Genomic DNA, 19,099 nt, shown 5'->3' with positions numbered 1-19,099 from the left:
GAATAAAAAGAAAATTAAAAAAATAATGGGAAACCTTTGAAAGTCTACAGCGTGGTAGTTCAGCCAGTTGATAGGGAATCGGATGTCTTAAGTGCCCTGGAAGTGCAGAGGAGGAGAGATGAATGCAGTTTGTGGGTCTCCAGGGGGTGCCTCGTAATAGGTGACACCTAAACTACTGTTTGAAAGCCAGACAACTAAAGGAGTTAGAGAAAGAGAATCCAAGCAAAGGGAACAAATTCAAAGAAAATTTGTATTAGGGATAAGAGTCCAGCAAATAGCTGGCTGCAGTTGGAGCTGAGAAAGAGAAAAGCAGCCCCTATTTCAGCATGTAGTGACCTGACAGGCCATGGATTCACAAAACCCCAAAATCACTCTGACTGTTGTAGTGAGACAAAACAAAGAAGACTTCTTGAAGCACAAGAATGACCACGTATTTCTTTATTCTGGCTAACACCAGTGACAGTTATTACCAAATACAGCATTAGTCTCTGTTACTTCTGCCTCCTATATAAAAATTTAAGATACCTAATTGTAGAAAGCCTCTGCTTTCTGACAGTACTCAATCCAGATCCTTAACCCTCCCCCCAGTCACCTGATACAAACCCAAATCCTGGAACGAGCCCCTCCTAACGCCCTTTCACTCAAATGCCCACAGTTCCCCGTGGTTTGCTCTCTTCTTCTATGCAACAGACTCAACTTTGTTGACCATACGTGTGTTCTTGGTGTCTTTAATTGCAGGACTTTTCCAGAGCCAAGAATATACTAGGGATGGTAGTTGGGAGGAGTATCTCTCTTTGCCTAGGGAAAGTTAATCTAATAAACAATTAAAAGGACATGCTTAAATATTTAGAGTGATTGTGTAAGGAACACATGTTTGGAAATTAGGAGGCAGGGCTTCATGGACAAACTGCCACCAGCTTATGACCTAAGAAATGTCTAACTTAAGTTTTCCTTAAGATGATATACTCATTTTGTTTTATACAATTAGGTTTATTTAAAAATAGACACCTCTCCCCGCTACCCCAAGCTTCAAAAAAAAAAGACTCTTCAATGGTACTTCAAATTCCTTTCATTTTTCATTTGCCAATGTAAACTGTGAAAATATTTTTAAAAGGAGGGGAACTTGGAAAGCATTAGAGGCATTAAGATAGGTATTAAATCCTCTAACCCAAATTGAGGCATTTTTCTTGAATCAGGATTAAAAGATAATTGAGGCCCGGTGTGGTGGTGCATGCCTGTAATCCCAGCACATTGGGAGGCTGAGGCGGGCAGATCATTTGAGGCCAGGAGTTCGAGACCAGCCTGGCCAAACTGCAAAACCCTGTTTCTACTAAAAATACAAAAAATAAGCCAGGCATTGTGGCACATGCTTGTAATCCCAGCTACTTGGGAGGCTGAGGCAGGAGAATTGTTTGAACCCTGGAGGCGAAAGTTGAAATGAACTGAGATGCTCCAGTATACTCCAGCTTGAGTGACAGAGTGAGATTCTGTCTCAAAAAAAAAAAAAAAAAAGAAAGTGTCTTTCACATCATGTGATGTAATTTTGTTTTTTGAGGTGTCTTGCTCTGTCACCCAGGCTGGAGTGCGGTGGTGCAATCTTGGCTCACTGCAACCTCTGCCTCCTGGGTTCAAGCGATTCTCCTGCTTCAGCCTCCTGAGTAGCTGGGATTACAGGTGTGCGCCACCATGCCTGGCTAATTTTTGAATTTTAAGTAGAGACGGGGTTTCGCCATGTTGGCTAGCCTGGTCTTGGACTCCTGACCTCAGGTGATCCACCTGCCTCAGCCTCCCAAAGTGCTAGGATTACAGGCGTGAGCCACCATGCCTGTCCGATTTAATATTAATGCCAAATAAAGTCTACTTAAGTGCCACTATAGTATGGTCCCCAATGTTGCAAAACCTTGTTCTGATCCAATAAAAAGGGACCACACAACTCAATAGAGGCAAAGCTGATTTTAACCCCCAGGGCTCTGGAACAGCAAACCAGTGCAACTCAACACATTTTTCTTGATTACATAAAAATGTAGACCCTATTAGGCCATTCCCTGGCTTAAAATACTATGATGGCTGTCTGTTGCTTTTAGGATAAAATGGGGTCACCTTATTAATATGTCCTGCCTGACCCTCCTCAAAGAAGGCAAAATGTATCTGGATTTATTTTCATGTTTTAGCTGACAGACTTCTTGTGTTACGGTTTTAGAATGAAGCTCGTAAATTAAATCACCAGGAAGTTGTGGAAGAAGATAAAAGACTAAAATTACCTGCAAATTGGGAAGCCAAAAAAGCTCGTTTGGAGTGGGAACTACAGGAAGAAGAAAAGAAAAAGGTTAGGAACTGTTTTATCTTCATAAGTGATTTAGTCAATCATTCTGTTGTATCAAGACACTACAACATGGTGGTTGAATACACTGGCTCTTAGGCCAAGCTGCCAGAATTGAAATTCTGGTTCTGTTCAGTACCGACTGCGACACTTTGGGTGAGTTTATTTGACTTCTCTGTACCTCTGTTTTCTCATCAATAAAACAGGAACTGTAACAATAATTATTTGAGTTCATTATGAATTCAGTGAGTTAATGCATGTAAAACATTTAAAACAAGGTCTGACACCTGATTAACACTCAATAAGTATCATGTGCTCACTTATATACCATAGTGTATTTCCAAATTTCCTTTAAATACTATTACAGTGGCCGGGTGCAGTAGCTCATGCCTGTAATCCCAGCACTTTGGGAGGCTGAGGCAGGCAGATCACTTGAGGTCAGGAATTTGAGACCAGCCTGGCCAACATGGCAAAACCCCATCTCTACTAAAAATACAAAAATTAGCCGGTCATGGAGGTATGTGCCTGTAGTCCCAGCTAGTTGGGAGGCTGAGACATGAGAATCCCTTGAACCTGGGAGGTGGAGGTTGCAGTGAGCTGAGATCACACCACTGAGCTCCAGCCTGGGTGACAGAGCCAGTGAAACTCCAACTAAAAAAATACTATTAAAATATTGGTTAATATTTATTGGATCTTTCTTGATGTAAAGTAGATGAAATTATTGCTTGTATCATAATTGTAGGTGTCAGCTTTTTTCTTCTTTTTAGGAATGTGCATCAAGAGGAGAAGACTATGAGAAAGTGAAGTTGCTGGAGATCAGTGCAGAAGATGCAGAAAAATGGGAGAGGAAAAAGAAGAGGAAAAACCCTGATCTGGGATTTTCAGGTCAGATTGACCTTTATTGAACTTTATTGACTGGGCTGTTAGTCATTTCTTTCATTGTTTCTGGTTTCAAGAAAGGATGTGCCTCTTGTGCTTCATGGGATATTCTTGATGAGGCCTAAAGACCAAGAAAAGTACAAATACGTCTCTTAGGACAGAAGTTAAAAAAAAGGCTGTGCTTCAGTTAGCCGGATTTTTAAATACTTGATGGTAAAATTTATCAAAGTCTGTTTGTCAGCATCTTCAGGATAGAAGCTATGCTTAGAATAGTGTTTTGGGCATATATTACTTCACACAGATTGAGTGTCCCTTGTCTGAAAATCTGAAATCCAAAATGTTGCAAAATCCAAAACTGTTTGAGTGCCAACATGATGCTGTGATGCTCAAAGGAGATGCTGATTGGAGCATTTCAGATTTTGAATTTAAGTATAATGCAGATATTCCAAAATCTGAAAAAAATCGGAAACACTTCTGATTCCAAGCATTTTGGATAAACGATACTTACTTATGATAATTTAGATTTTTCTCTCAATAGGAAGGTCCAAACAAGGAAATATATTATCTCAGATTCTGATTTTATATTTTTAGATTATGCTGCTGCCCAGTTACGCCAGTATCATCGGTTGACCAAGCAGATCAAACCTGACATGGAAACATATGAGAGACTGAGAGAAAAACAGTGAGTCCTTTTTCATCCTGAGCTGATGTGGATATATTTGTGTGTTTGTGTTTGTGTGTGTGTATGTATACATAAATAGAAACATACTTTAATACTAAGGTATGGGTTATTAATAGCTGTCTAAGGGTGGTCTCTTTTTTCTGGATTTTTTTTTTTCCTTTGAGACGGAGTCTTGCTGTCTTGCCCACGCTGGAGTGCACTGAATGGTGCAGTCTCAACTCACTGCAACCTCTGCCTCCTGGGTTCAAGTGATTTTCCTGCCTCAGCCTCCCGAGTAGCTGGGATTACAGGTGCCCACCACCATGCCCAACTAATTTTTATATTTTTAGCTGAGATGGGGTTTCACCATGTTGGCCAGGCTGGTCTTGAACTCCTGACCTCAAGTTATCCGTCCACCTCGGCCTCCCAAAGTGCTGGGATTACAGGTGTGAGCTACTGTGCCTGGCCCTTCCTTGCCTGGCCCTTCTGGTTTTTTTATTTTATTTTATTTTTTAAAGAGACAGTGTCTCGCTCTGTTGCCTAAGCTGGAGTGCATTGACACCATCCATCATAATTCATTGTAACCTCAAACTTCGGCCTCAAGGGAGCCTCCCACATCAGCCTCCCCAGTAGCTAGGATTACAGGCATGTGCCACGATTCCTGGCTAATTAATTTTTTTGTAGAGACGGGATCTCACTGTGTTGCTCAGGCTGTCTCAAATTCCTGGCCTCAAGTGATCCTCTCTCTTTGGCCTTTGGCCTCCCACAGGGTTGAGATTACAGGTGTGAGCCACTGTGCCAGGCCTAGTCTCTGTTTTGACAGCACTGTTTATTGCTTGCTTCACAGCAATTAATCACCTGTTTTTTGTTTTTTTCTTAACTGGGCATTCTAAGACTGGTTGTTGATTGGTTAACACTCTGATTGTTGTAGTTACTGAGATATTTTAGGAGGCATAATGCTTTAGTGCTGGGGTTGGTAAACTTTTTCTGTGAAGGACCAGATAGTAAATATTTTCAGCTTTGTGAGCCATATAATCTCTGTCACAGCTACTCAGCTGTGCTGCTGCAGTGCAAAAGCAGCTGCAGAGGATTCATAAATGAATCCTCTTTTCATAAACAGGTGGTGGGCTGCTGTAGTTTGGCAGTTTGCTTTAGTGGAAAAGGAAATAACCTCAGGATGGAGCTCTAATCCCACCTCTGTCCCTAGCACTTTGTGACATCTGATAAGTCCTGGAGCCTCTCTGCCTGTTGGCTCTTTGATCTGTAGAGTGAAGGTGTTGGAGGAGTTGATGACTTAGGTTCCTTTCAATTCTGTAATTTTTTATTTTTAATTTTTATTTTTATTTTTTTTGAGACAGAGTCTTGCTCTGTCACCCAGGCTGGAGTGCAGTGGCACAATCTCATCTCACTGCATGCTCCACCTCTCGGGTTCAAGTGATTCTCCTGCCAAGTAGCTGGGATTACAGGTGCCCACCAGCATGCCTGGCTAATTTTTTTATATTTTTAGTAGAGATGGGGTTTCACCATATTGGCCAGGCTGGTCTCGAACTCGTGACCTCAGGTGATGTGCCCACCTTAGCCTCCCAAAGTGCCTGGATTACTGGTATAAGCCACTGCACATGGCCCTATTTTTTTTTTTTGAGATGGAGTCTTGCACTGTTGCCCAGGCTGGAGTGCAGTGGTGTGATCTTGGCTCACTGCAGCCTCAGCCTCCCAGGTTCAAGCAATTCTCCTGTCTCAGCCTCCCAAGTAGCTGGGATTACAGGCACCCGCCACCACACCCAGCTAATTTTTGTATTTTTAGTAGAGACAGGATTTTGCCATCTTGGCTAGGCTGGTCTCAAACTCCTGACCTGGTGATCCACCTGCCTCAGCCTCCCAAAGTGCTGGGATTACAGGCGTGAGCCACCGTGCCCAGCCTCCACATGACCCTATTTTTATTCTTTTAATTACAAAATTTTTTTTTTTGAGACGGAGTCTCACTTTGTTGCCTAAGCTGGAGCACAGTGGGGCGATCTTGGGTCACTGCAGCCTCCACCTCCCGGGTTCAAGTGCTTCTCCTGCCTCAGCCTCCCCGAGTAGCTGGGACTACAGGTGTGTGTCACCACGCCCAGCTAATTTTTATATTTTTAGTAGAGACAGGGCTTTGCCGTATTGGCCAGGCTGGTCTTGAACTCCTGACCTCAAACGATCCACCTGCCTTGGCCTCCCAAAATGCTGGGATTACAGACGAGAGCCACTGCACCCAACCTGTATTTTTTTTAAAGAAAAAATTAAAGTAGGATCTCACAGTAAATACATGTGTATATTTTCTTTCTTATCGTGTATGGTAGTTTAGTTTGAAATTTGAAAATGGAGCATTTGCTGGGCGCAGTGGCTCAAGCTTGTAATGCCAGCACTTTGGGAGGCCGAAGTGGGCAGATCACAAGGTCAGGAGTTGTAATCCCAGCACTTAGGGAGGCCGAGGCAGGCGGATCACAAGGTCAGGAGTTCGAGACCAGCCTGGCCAATATGGTGAAACCCCGTCTCTACTAAAAATACAAAAATTAGCCGGGAGTGGTGGCGGACACCTGTAGTCCCAGCTACTCGGGAGGCTGAGGCAGGAGAATCGCTTGAACCCAGAAGGCGGAGGTTGTAGTGGGCCGAGATTGGGCCACTGCACTCCAGCTTGGGAGACAGAGCGAGACTCCGTCTCAAAAAAAAAAAAAAAAAAAAAGAAAAAAAAGAAAATGGAGCATTTATAGTGTTACCATAAGTTCATTTTGCTGTCTTTTCAGTGGAGAAGAGTTTTTCCCAACATCCAATAGTCTTCTTCATGGAACACATGTGCCTTCCACAGAGGAAATTGACAGGATGGTCATAGATCTGGAAAAACAGTAAGCATTCAGTAGAGCAGCCTGACGTTGTAAATACTTCATGACAAAATGCACTTGGAATATGCACCTAAATCTGATGTGCTTAGAATGAATTCACAAGATAGAAATTATACTTGCTAATTTTTGACCTGTCTATAGTGGTTTGGGGATGGATAGCAAGTATGGGTTGAATATATCTGATTTGGAATGGAGATGCAGAATATTGATGAAATTGAATTGTTACTATTGAAGAGGAAAGGTCTAAAAAAATGATCCTTCTTTAAGTGTTTTACTTTAACAACCACTCCCCTGTTTGATTTGAAGAAGCAAGAATGTGGTAGTAAATGTTCTTCACTTAGGTTTGTGTTTCTTAATACTGATAGAGGTGACTATTAGGTAGAGCAGAATGAAAATATATTTTAAGAGTTAATACATGTAAAGTATTAAGAATAGTGTCCGGGCTGGGTGTGGTGGCTCCTGCCTATAATCCTAACACTTTGGGAGGCTGAGGCAGAAGGGTTGCTTGAGCCCAGAAGTTTGAGAACAGCCTGGGCAACATAGCGAAACCCTGTCTTTACCAAAAAAAAAAAAAAAAAAAAAAAAAAAAAAAAAAAAAAAAAAAAACAAGAATTAGCTGGGCTTGGTGGTGTGTGCCTGCAGTCCCAGCTACTTGGGAGACTCAGTCAGGAGGATCACTTGAGTCCAAGAAGTGGAGGGTGCAGTGAACTGTGATTGCAGCACTGCACTCCAGCTTGGGCGACAGAGCGAGACCCTATCTCAGGAAAAAAAAAAAGTGTCTGGCACATATTATGCCCTCAGTATTAGCTGTGGTTATTATTTAATACAATTTTTTTTTTTTTTTTTTTTTGAGAGAGAGTCTCACTCTTGCCCAGGCTGGAGCGCAGTGTCATGATCTCGGCTCACCACAGCCTCTGCCTTCCGGGTTCAGGTGATTCTCTTGCCTCAGCCTCCTGAGTAACTGGGACCACAGGCATGTGCCACCACTCCTGGCTAATTTTTGTATTTTTAGTAGAGACAGGGTTTTGCCATGTTGACCAGGTTGGTCTCAAACTCCTGGCCTCAGGTGATCCACCTGCCTTGGCCTCCCAAAGTGCTGGGGTTACAGGCATGAGCCACTGTGCCTGGCCTATTTAATATTGTTATAGTTATCTTCTTTTTTAGAAAATGTATTTAAATTTTTTTTTTTATAGTGATGGAGTCTCCCTATGTTGTCCAGGCCCTGGTCTGGAGCTCCTGGGCTTAAGTGATCCTCCCAGAGGACCTTTTGGGAGGCCTTGTCCTCCAAAAATAGTGGGATTACAGGCATGGGATTACAGCCGCCATGCCCAGCCAATAGTTATCTTCTTTTAAGTGGTTCTTCAGTACAGTCAAGTTCCCAACAAGGGATGATTGCTCTAGCATTCTGAAGATGAATTTGTTGTATTTACTGGATTTCACAGTTCATATTCTGAGTTGTGCCATTAATTCAGTTTCAACTTGAATGTGATGAAAACTGGCCTGGTTTCCTCCAGCCCTCACAATGTGTGCTAGTCTAAATGTAGATTTTATTCCTGTTTGGTCACGTTTTATTAAGATCAAAAGAGAAGGCAATTTTGAATTTTGTAAATTTTCTTCTTTCTCCAGGATTGAAAAACGAGACAAATATAGCCGGAGACGTCCTTATAACGATGATGCAGATATCGACTACATTAATGAAAGGAATGCCAAATTCAACAAGAAAGCCGAAAGATTCTATGGGAAATACACAGCTGAAATTAAACAGAATTTGGAAAGAGGAACAGCTGTCTAATCTCTTCAAGAACTGTTTATAGAAGCTTGAGAATGGGGTAAAAATTTCTGCTAGCAAAATCAAGTTCTTTTTGAAATTTTATCAGTAATCCAGAATTTAGTAGTCTATGCCTTCTCACTCAGCATTTAGAAATAAAAATGTGATTTCTTAAACATATATCCTTTCATGTATATTTCCACATTTTTGTGTTTGGATATAAGATGTATTTCTTGTAGTGAAGTTGTTTTGTAATAATCTACTTTGTATACATTCTAATTATATTATTTTTCTATGTATTTTAAATGTATATGGCTGTTTAATCTTTGAAGCATTTTGGGCTTAAGATTGCCAGCAGCATACATCAGATGCAGTCATTGTTGCTATCATTGTGGAATTTGATAGAGTCTAGACTCAGGGGCCACTTGGGGTTATGGACTCCAAAGCCACGGACAGTGATGAGGAAGATGGCAGTGGCCACTGGAGGGCTGGAGCAGTCTCTCCTCATGGCGGCCTGTGACCGAGGTCAGGAAGGAGTGGAGCTATTCTCCCATGATACTGACCATGTGCAGTTCCCTTTTTAAAAAGCAATAAAATGCTTTGGATTAGAATTCCTAACATTTTAAATCTATTATTTAAAACAAATATTTGTATGTATACATTTGTTCATACACATACATGCTTCCATTCTACAAACACTGAAAGAACGTTTTATTATGGAAAATTCCATACATCCAATACCTTTGGTGAATCCCATATACCCAGTACCCTGTTCAACAATCATCAACTCATGGCCAGTCCTGCTTCATCTTTATTTCCATTTACTTTCTTCGTGACTCTTATTTTGATGCAAATACTAGATGTGTAATTTCATCTATAAATATTTTAGTATGTATCTCTGAAAGATAAAAACTTAAATGACCACAATACTGTTATCACTGCAATAGATATATTTTTATAAAACTCCAGATAGAAAGATTGCTGTTTTTTCTATATGTTGAATGAAATGCTAAATATCTAATTGGGACATTTTAAATTCAAAGAAATCTGAAGCTCAGAAAATTTCAAATATTGGCTGGGTGCGGTGGCTCATGCCTGTAATCCCAGCGCTTTGGGAAGCTGAGGCAGGTGGATCACTTAAGATCAGGAGTTCGAGACCAGCCTGGCCAACATGGTGAAATCCCATCTCTACTAAAAATACAAAAATTAGCCGGGCGTGGTGGCGGGTGCCTGTAATCCCTGCACTTTGGGAGGCTGAGGCGGGAGAATTGCTTGAACCTAGGAGGCAGAGGTTGCAGTGAGCCGAGATCACGCCACTGTACTCCAGCCTGGGTAACAGAGCAAGACTCTGTCTCAAAAAAAATTCAAATACTTCAACTTTAGTGTTTAAAGGCAGCATAACATATGATGCCACTGGTGATTAATTATTCTCTTTAAATTAACAGCACTTTAGAAAAAATTTCTGTTCTCCCTTTGTTTCCTCTCCTGGCATTTTTTTTTTTTTTTTTTTTTTTTCATATCCACCTGCAACGTGAAAAAGGACATAAGAGAAGGTTATTTATTTTTCTGTAGAGATGAGGTCTCATGATGTTGCCCAGGCTGGTCTCGAACTCTTGGGCTCGAGCTGTCTTCCTGCCTTGGCCTCCCCAAAGTGCTGGGATTACAGATGTGAGCCACTGAGCCCAGCTCCTCTCCTGCCATTTCTATGTGCATTTAATCACAGATCTATCACAAAGCCTTGATGCCTCTGAAAATACTTTGAGTATGTTTCAATCTTTTTATTCCCATTTCCACTACCTTACGTCTTCTTTGATCCTGCATATCACAATAGCCTTAAAAAACACCTTAAAAATATTGTTGAATAGAATATGGCAATGTATTTAAAGGAACAATTCACTGTGACTCAGCAGGGTTTGTTCTAAGAATGCAAGAGTAGTGTGTAGTCTATGAGTTGCCTGGTTTAATTTGTTTTATGAGACAGTCTCGCACTGTTGCCCAGGCTGAAATGCAGTGGCATGATCTCAGTTCACTGCAACCTCCACCTCCCAGGTTCAAGTGATTCTCCTGCCTCAGCCTCCTGAGCAGCTGGGACTATAGGCACGCGCCACCACGCCCGGCTAATTTTTGTATTTTTTTGGTGATTTTTGTATTTGTGCCCGGGGTTTCACCATGTTGGTCAGGCTGGTCTTAAACTCCTGACCTTGTGATCTGCCTGCCTCTGCCTAATTTAATTCTTTATTACCAACCAGCACCCAGATTTTTTTGTGAATTTGTTGTAATATTTCCAGGTAAACGCTTGGTTCCCCAGGGCGACTATTATAGGTGGTCAGATGTTATAATTCTGGCTAATAGGACACAAGCTAAATTTATCTTGAGAAACCTTTTCTTTCCTGATATGGGAAGAGGTGGCTACTTCTCCCTTTCTCCTTCCTTCCTCCTTGGATCACATCCAGGAGGCCTGGAGTTGTAGAAGCCCTTTTGTGTCATGAAGTAGCAAGCATGAGGACAAAAGTCAGCATGAAGAGGAGAGTGGAGCAGAGCTTGGTTTGCAGTGCTGAGCCTCTGCACCTAGATGCTCACTTCTTTTACACTTACTTGCTGTTGAATAAATTTATTAGGTTGCTGCAAAAGTAATTACGGTTTTTGCCATTACTTTTTTTTTTTTTTTTGAGGTGGAGTCTTGCTGTGTCACCCAGGCTGGAGTGCAGTGGCACAATCTCGGCTCACTGCAACCTCCACCTCCCGGGTTCCAGTGATTCTCCTGTTTCAGCCTCCTAAGTAGCTGGGATTACAGGCATCCACCACCACACCTGGCTAATTTTTGTATTTTTAATAGGGATGGGATTTCGCCATGTTGACCAGGCCTGTCTCAAACGCCTGACCTCAGGTTGTCCGCCAGCCTCAGCCTCCCAAAGTGCTGGGATTACAGGCGTGAGCCACCATGCCCAGCCTTTGCCTCTACTTTTAATAGCAGAAACCGCAATTATTTTTGTGCTAGCCTACCCAAGGATGGTTCAATTTCAGGGCAAATGTCAACAAATTAAATGTAAATGATAGCAAACAATAGTTTTTCTCCACTCTAGAAATAAGTACCTAGAAATGGAGAAGGGGGGGAAATAAATAGTCCACTTATAATAGCAACAAAAATGATATTCAGGCACAAATTTAATGAGAAAGCGCAGGATCTATGTAAAGAAGATTATAAAATCTGATTGAGTAAACAAGGCCGGGCACAGTGGCTCACACCTGTAATCCCAGCACGTTGGGAGGCTGACGCGGGTGGATGACCTGAGGTCAGGAGTTTGAGACCAGCCTGGCCAACATGGTGAAACCCTGTATCTACTAAAAATACAAAAATTATCCAGGTGTGGTGACACGCGCCTGTAATCCCAGCTACTCGGGAGGCTGAAGCAGGAGAATCGCTTGAACCCGGAAGGCAGAGGTTGCAGTGAGTTGAGATTGTACCACTGCACTCCAGCCTGGGTGACAGAGTGAGACTCGGTCTCAACAGCAACAACAACAACAACAAAAACAGAGTAAATAGGAGACTTCTGCATCAAACCAAGATGGACTAACAGAGAATGGGTTTACCTTCCCAGTGGAACAACCAAAAAAACAAAAAACAACAAAAAAGGATGGCATATATGAAACAGCAGTTTTCAAGATACTGGAAATGAGACATGGAAGAAGAGTGACACCCGGGGGAAAGCCAGCTGTGATCACACCAGCTTGCTGTCTTTGGAGAACTTTTAGGCTGTGGTGTGTGGAGAGAACCCAGAGGAGCCCAGTAGACACCCTTAGTTAAGAGCTAGAGCTGAAAGTCTAGAGGAACCAAGGCAAGAGCTCGCAGTACAGAGCACTGGGGAGAAGAGAGCTACAGGGATGTCTTTAGAGGGTCCCCTCAAATACCAGGCAGCGTACTGATCAGCATGGGTATGCAAGGAACTCCGAAAGGCGAGGGAAAGAACCACCTGAAAGGATTAGAGGGGATAGTACCTGGCACTCATGGCCAGGAATAGTGCTTTCCCCACCAGCCAGAATGGAAAAGTTCACAATTCACGGGGCATTAGGTAGAATACTGAGAAGGTTCTTGCCTCAGCAGTGGAAAATAATTAGCCCTAGGCTAAACACTGCTTGAGTCTTGCCCAAAAAATCTTCAAAGACCTGAAAGAATCCAACTGTTTGCAAATAATTTAGCTGCATTCCAGAACAAAGACCAAGAATAATTATAAAGAAACACAGAAACCTTCAGTACCCAAGAACGCCACATTCACAATGCCCAGCATCTCATAAGAGAAAAAGGAAAATAGGACCCATAAGGTGAAGAAAAATCAATCCATCTAACCAAGAACTGACACAAATGTTAGAAGCAAGGAAATTTTTTTTTTTTTTTTTTTTTTTTTTTTTTTTTTTTTGAAACGGAGTCTCGCTCTGTCACCCAGGCTGGAGTGCAGTGGCCAGATCTCAGCTCACTGCAAGCTCCGCCTCCCGGGTTCACGCCATTCTCCTGCCTCAGCCTCCCGAGTAGCTGGGACTACAGGCGCCCGCCATCTCGCCCGGCTAAGTTTTTTTTTTTGTATTTTTAGTAGAGACGGGGTTTCACTGTGTTAGCCAGGATGGTCTCGATCTGACCTCGTGATCTGCCCGTCTCGGCCTCCCAAAGTGCTGGGATTACAGGCTTGAGCCACCGCGCCCGGCAGAAGCAAGGAAATTAAAAGTTATCACTGTACTCCATATGATCGAAAAGTTAAAAAGAGACACGGGATACAAAAAAGACCCACACTGAGATTCTAGACATGAACACCACAATTTCTGAGATAGGAAATGTACGGCATGGATTTGACTGCAGATGACATATCACAGAAGAGATTAACGAAGATATAGCACAGAAACCATCCTACGTGAAGCACAGAGAGTAAAAAGAATGAACAAATAGGAACAAAGCCTCCGTGAATCGTGGGATTCTGTACATGTGATCTGGAGTTCCTCAAAGGTAGGAGGGCAGACGCTGCTCCCCGTGGAAGGCTCTGGATCTCAAATCTGATCACTGTTCAAATATGAGCAAATATGAGAGGTATACAAAAGATACGTTAGCACCAAGTTGAGGCTTTCTCCTGGGCACTGAATGGGCAAGAGTGAGGAAGAACTGCAAAGGGCCTACTCAGGTGTGCCTACCTGCGAGACACATCTAACCCTTTGGAAAATGCTGTGCCCACAGAATGGAGAGCTTTTATTTCAGTCCTTCCTAACCTATCCATGGGACTGACAAAATTGGGCACCTACACAAGGAAACAAGGCCTATTTGCAGGGAGGTACAGGAGAGTGGTGGAAATGGAAATGGGGGTATTCTCTCTCTCTCTAGGTGGATGTGGCTGGGGACAGGGACGATGTTAGGCCACCCTTGACTCTCACCTGACTGCTGCTGGGTCCTCGTCAGCCATTGCTTATTCCAAGGGAAGAAGGGCGGCTCTGTTCGCCCTCAACTGCAACAGTCCCAGCTAATTCTGCTCTTCTCATGGTGCTCCCCTCTCCCCTGCTCCTGCCCATGAGGGCAGGGTTGCCTCCCCACGGGCCCTTTTTCTCCAAGGTGTGACATCTTGGTGAAGATGCCTTCCTCGTTAGCCCACTTATTTTAAAGACCTCTTCAGAGATGTGGGGGCTTTATTACGACTTGACTCAACACGGTTCTCTCACTCGGAGGCGCAGTTGCACAGCTTTCGGCCAGGTGGTGGAGCTGAGCACAACCGAATGGTCTCATCGTTAGAATGGCTTGCAGTAGAGCATCATGTTCTGGGATGACTCTGGAGGGAATGTGCCCCACTGGAATTCTCTTCAGGCCTTGGTGACATGGGGGCGATGATAATACTAACCTCATGGAATTGTTGTTGGGAGTAAGTGGCTAATCCATGGGAAGTGCTTCTCAAGGTGGGCTGGTGCAGAGTCAATGTCCATGAGTGTTGGCGGCTCCTGTGATCATCATCGTGTTCTCCAATAGTTCTCGCTCTTACTCTCTCCTTTCTCCGAAGCACTCCAGTAGCTAATTAAAAGCACAGACTCAGGTGCCAAATGGCCTGGATTCAAATGCCAGCTCTTCCATTTGATGGGTGAAAGATCTTCAGCAACTCGCTCTGTTAGTCCACTTGCGCTGCCATAACAGAATACCACAGACTGAGTGGCTCAAACAACAGAAATTCATGTTTTCACGGTTCTGGAAAACAGGAAGTTCAAGACCAACGTGTGGGCAGGGTTGGTTTCTGGTGAGATCCTTCTCCCTGTCTTGCAGATGGCTGCCTCCTCCCTGTGTCCTCACATGGCCTCTCCTCTGCTTTCACACTCCTGGTGTCTCTTCCTCCTCTTATAAGAACACCAGTCCATGGCCGGGCATGGTGGCTCACGCCTGTAATCCCAGCACTTTGAGAGGCTAAGGTGGACAGATCACGAGGTCAGGAGTTCAAGACCAGCCTGACGAACATCGTGAAACCCTGTCTCTACTAAAAACACAAAAAGTAGCCAGGTGTGGTGGCGGGCACCTGTAATCCCAGTTAACTCATGAGGCTGAGGCAAAAGAATCACTTGAACCTGGGAGGTGGAGTTTGCAGTGAGCTAAGATCACGCCACTGTACTCCAGCCTGAGCGACAGAGGGAGACTCTGTCTCAAAACAACAACAAGAACAACAACAACAACAACAACAACAACAGTCCTATTAGATTAGGGCTCCACCCTCGTGACCTCACTTGACCTTAATTATTACCTCCTGAAAGTCACTGTTTCCAAATACAGTCACATTGGGGGTTAAAACTTCAACAAATAAATTAGGGGGACACAATTCAGTCCATATTATCAACCAACCACTTTGTGCCTCATTTTCCCCAGATTTAAAACGTGTTATTAATACCTACCTCAGAGGGTTATTGTGAGCATCAGATGAGTGTGACGTGTACAGACCAGTGCCTGCTTCAAAGTGGGCATGGTATGAGTTGTTATTTTCATTTTTTTATTATTATGTTTTTGAGACAGAGTCTCACTCTGTCACCCAGGCTGGAGTGCAGTGGTGCGATCTCGGCTCACTGCAACCTCTGCCTCCTGGGTTCAAGAGATTCTCCTGCCCCAGCCTCCCGAGTAGCTGGGACTATAGGTACCCACCACCACACCCAGCTAATTTTTTTTTTGTATTTTTAGTAGAGACGGGGTTTCACCATGTTGGCCAGGCTGGTCTTGAGCTTCTGACCTTGTAATCTGCTCGCCTCGGCCTCCCAAAGTGCTGGGATTACAGGCGTGAGCCACTGGGCACGGCGGATTGAGTCATTTTAGTAATAATCGCTTGATCTTAGCCAAAAGGCTGAGAAGCCGTATATAGTCATAATACAATCAGTAAGTAGTGTCATCCTCATGGACATTTCCTGCATTCCATCTGCTCTTCTTCTTTTTTTTTTTTTTTTTTTTTTTTTTTTTTTTTTTTTTTTTTTTTTTTTTTTGAGACGGAGTCTCGCTCTGCCGCCCAGGCTGGAGTGCAGTGGCCGGATCTCAGCTCACTGCAAGCTCCGCCTCCCGGGTTCACGCCATTCTCCTGCCTCAGCCTCCCGAGTAGCTGGGACTACAGGCGCCTGCCACCGCGCCCGGCTAGTTTTTTGTATTTTTTAGTAGAGACGGGGTTTCACCGTGTTAGCCAGGATGGTCTCGATCTCCTGACCTCGTGATCCGCCCGTCTCGGCCTCCCAAAGTGCTGGGATTACAGGCTTGAGCCACCGCGCCCGGCCATCTGCTCTTCTTTCCTCACCTCCAAATCAAGGTAATGCCAAATGGAACTTTCAGAAATCATCAAGGGGGGTAGAATTCCCATGTAACTTGCCCCCCGCTCGTGAAAGTGTTGGCGGTTTTCTCAAGGAGAACTAGCGGAGACTTCTTTCTGCTAATCTGATGGTTTGAAACAATAGGACATCAAGGAGCTCTGAAGCCTGCCTTCCCCAGGATCTCTTCTCCTGCAACACTCGGCCAGGTAGCAGTAGCTAAGTGATGCTCTGCAGTATACTAGCCTTATTCCCCTGGGGCTCTCGTTATAAGCTCATCACTTATGCAAGATTAATTTTACACGCTCCCTGGTTGGCTTCTCCAGTCTCAAGCAGTTAGAGTCAAAATCCAGTTTCTGAGAAATGGCGACTCCCTGCAGAACCCAGGGATCTGAGGGCGGGAGGTTCTCCTTGGCTTTTTGCTGGAACAGAAGCAGCACTTCAGGTCAGTTTGTTAAAAACAACAATCCAAAATATCTTTAAAAACTGTTCACATTTTAAGATCAGACGCGGTGGCTCATGCCCGTAATCCTAGCACTTTGGGAGGCGGAGGTGGGTGGATCACTTGAGGTTGGGAGTTTGAGACCAGCCTGGTCAACATGTTGAAACCCCGTCTCTAGTAAAAATACAAAAATTAGCTGGGTCTATTGGCACACGGCTGAAGTCTCAGCTGCTCAGGAGGCTGAGGTGGGAGGATTGCTTAAACCCAGGAGGTGGGGGTTGCAGTGAGCTGGTATTATGCCTCTGTACTCTAGCCTGGGTAACAGAGTGAGGCTCTGTCTCAAAAAAAAAAAAAAAAGTTCCTTTTAGATGAAGCACCCAGCTTTGGATTCAATCTTGTCCCTGTGGATGGGGTTGTTGGGTTTTTGTTTGGAAACCTACAGGCTGTTGGGAGCTCTACAGGCTGGAGGGACCACAAGAAATTGGGAGATACTGACATCTCCTCTGTCTGGCCCATGAGTGTATGTGAGAGTCAGGGGGCAGATGTGTGTGTTTCTTCAGTTGGAAACGGTCCACTGGGGAGAGATGCAGAGAGAGACGCAGAAAACACCCAGTAATTTCAGAAATACACCCTAAAATGTGTGGAAGGTATTCACCACATATATATAAAGGTTAAATGTAAAACATTTACAATATATCACAATTTCTAGAAAATCCTGTCTTGGCATTTCTCTTTCGCCTGCCTGCCTGCCTGCCTTCCTTCCTTCTTTCTCTTTCTTTCTTTCTTTCTTTCTTTCTTTCTTTCTTTCTTTCTTTCTTTCTTTCTTTCTTTCTCTTTTTTTTCTCTCTCTCTCTTTCTTTCTTTCTTTCTCTCTCTCTCCTTCCTTCCTTCCTTCCTTCCTTCCTTCCTTCCTTCCTTCCTTCCTTCCTTCCTTCCTTCCTCCTTCCTTCCTTCCTTCCTTCCTTCCTTCCTTCCTTCCTTCCTTCCTTCCTTCCTTCCTTCCTTCCTTCCTTCCTTTCTGAGTTTTTGAAACGGAGTCTTGCTCTGTTGCCCAGGCTGGAGTGCATTGGCCCGATCTTGGCTCACTGCATCCTCCACCTTCTGGGCTCAAGCATTCTCCTGCCTCGGCCTCCTGAGTAGCTGGATTACAGGTATATCCCACCATGCTCGGCTAATTTTTTGTATTTTTAGTAGAGAGAGGAGATGGCCAACATTTCACCATGACAGCTAGGCTGGTCTCGAACTCCTGACTTCAGGTGATCTGCCTGCCTCGGCCTCCCAAATTGCTGGGATTATGGGTGTGAGCCATTTCTCATTCTTATTACTATAGTAGGAATCTTTGAATAAAGACCAGCTTAGTCCTCTCCTGCTGCTCAGAAGCCCTTGTGTTTAGTGACAGAGCATTCCCCTTGGGAATCTGGGAAAAATTAAACAGCTCCTCCAAGTGAGCACAGCAAAGGTTTATCACCCTCTTATGGGATTAGAGAAGCATAGTTTCAAAATCAAATCTTTTTTGTGTGTGTTTGAGACAGGATCTCACTCTGTCACTCAGGCTGGAGTTCATTGGCACAATCATGGCTCACCATAACCTTGAACTTCTGGGCGCAAGTGACCCCTCCACTTCATCCTCCCGAGCAGACTGGACTGCAGGCGTGCACCATCATGCTCAGCAAAGTTTTTTCTTTTTTTTTCTTTTTTCTTAGAGATGGGGTCTTCCTGGTCTTGAACTCCTGAGCTCAGGCCATCCTCCACCTGGGCCTCCCAAAGTGCTGGGATTGCGGGCTTGAGCCACCTTGCCTGGCCCAGTTCTGGGTTTTTTTTTTTTTGAGATGGAATCTCACTCTGTCACCCAGGCTGGAGTTCAGTGACGCGATATCAGCTCACTGCAACCTCCGTCTCCTGGGTTCAAGCGATTCTCCTGCCTCAGCCTCCCGAGCAGCTGGGATGCCACCACGCCTGGCTAATTTTTATATTTTTAGTAGAGATGGGGTTTCTTCATGTAGGCCAGGGTGGTATCGAACCCCTGACTTCAGGTGATCCGCCTCCTCTAGCCTCCCAAAGTGCTAGGACTATAGGCATTAGCCACTGTGCCTGGCCCCAGTTCTGTATTTTTAAAACCCAAGCAGCAAGCATTCTACCAGAGGTGTTGTTATGGGAGAGCCTTAGGAAGAAAAAGGTATTTTTCCGAGTTATAATATTAATCCATAGTCATTGTATAAAGTTACTTCCTCTGATTTTGAAGAGAGGGATGGAGGGAAGTATGAAGTCTTATTGGTTTATGAAATACTTAAGTATGGGAACCACAAGACTACTTATACCTCTTTTAAAAATACTAAGATAAAAGTTACAAACCATAAACTACACACTC

The 19,099-nt window shown here is 43.9% G+C and overlaps 3 protein-coding genes across 5 annotated transcripts in view; 1 reads left to right on the top strand and 2 right to left on the bottom strand.

The window, feature by feature from the left end:
* SYF2 (SYF2 pre-mRNA splicing factor) overlaps window positions 1-9,119 on the top strand; it is a 466,254-nt gene extending 457,135 nt beyond the window's left edge. For all 3 annotated transcript variants that reach the window (XM_050792726.1, XM_050792736.1, XM_050792721.1), the window contains exons 4-8: window positions 2,201-2,326; window positions 3,088-3,205; window positions 3,791-3,881; window positions 6,638-6,736; window positions 8,360-9,119. In XM_050792726.1, the coding sequence (XP_050648683.1) occupies window positions 2,201-2,326; window positions 3,088-3,205; window positions 3,791-3,881; window positions 6,638-6,736; window positions 8,360-8,525 (600 nt within the window). In that variant the 3' untranslated portion in view covers window positions 8,526-9,119. The remainder of the gene's footprint in view (window positions 1-2,200; window positions 2,327-3,087; window positions 3,206-3,790; window positions 3,882-6,637; window positions 6,737-8,359) is intronic.
* The window catches only part of LDLRAP1 (low density lipoprotein receptor adaptor protein 1), a 552,589-nt gene that overhangs the window by 269,591 nt on the left and 263,899 nt on the right, over window positions 1-19,099 (bottom strand). The gene's annotated exons all lie outside the window — the stretch shown is intronic.
* TMEM50A (transmembrane protein 50A) overlaps window positions 1-19,099 on the bottom strand; it is a 126,816-nt gene that overhangs the window by 63,987 nt on the left and 43,730 nt on the right. The gene's annotated exons all lie outside the window — the stretch shown is intronic.

The sequence above is a fragment of the Macaca thibetana genome, chromosome 1, assembly GCF_024542745.1.
Source record: "Macaca thibetana thibetana isolate TM-01 chromosome 1, ASM2454274v1, whole genome shotgun sequence".
NCBI lineage: Eukaryota > Metazoa > Chordata > Mammalia > Primates > Cercopithecidae > Macaca > Macaca thibetana.
This window is presented reverse-complemented; position numbering and strand designations above follow the sequence as displayed.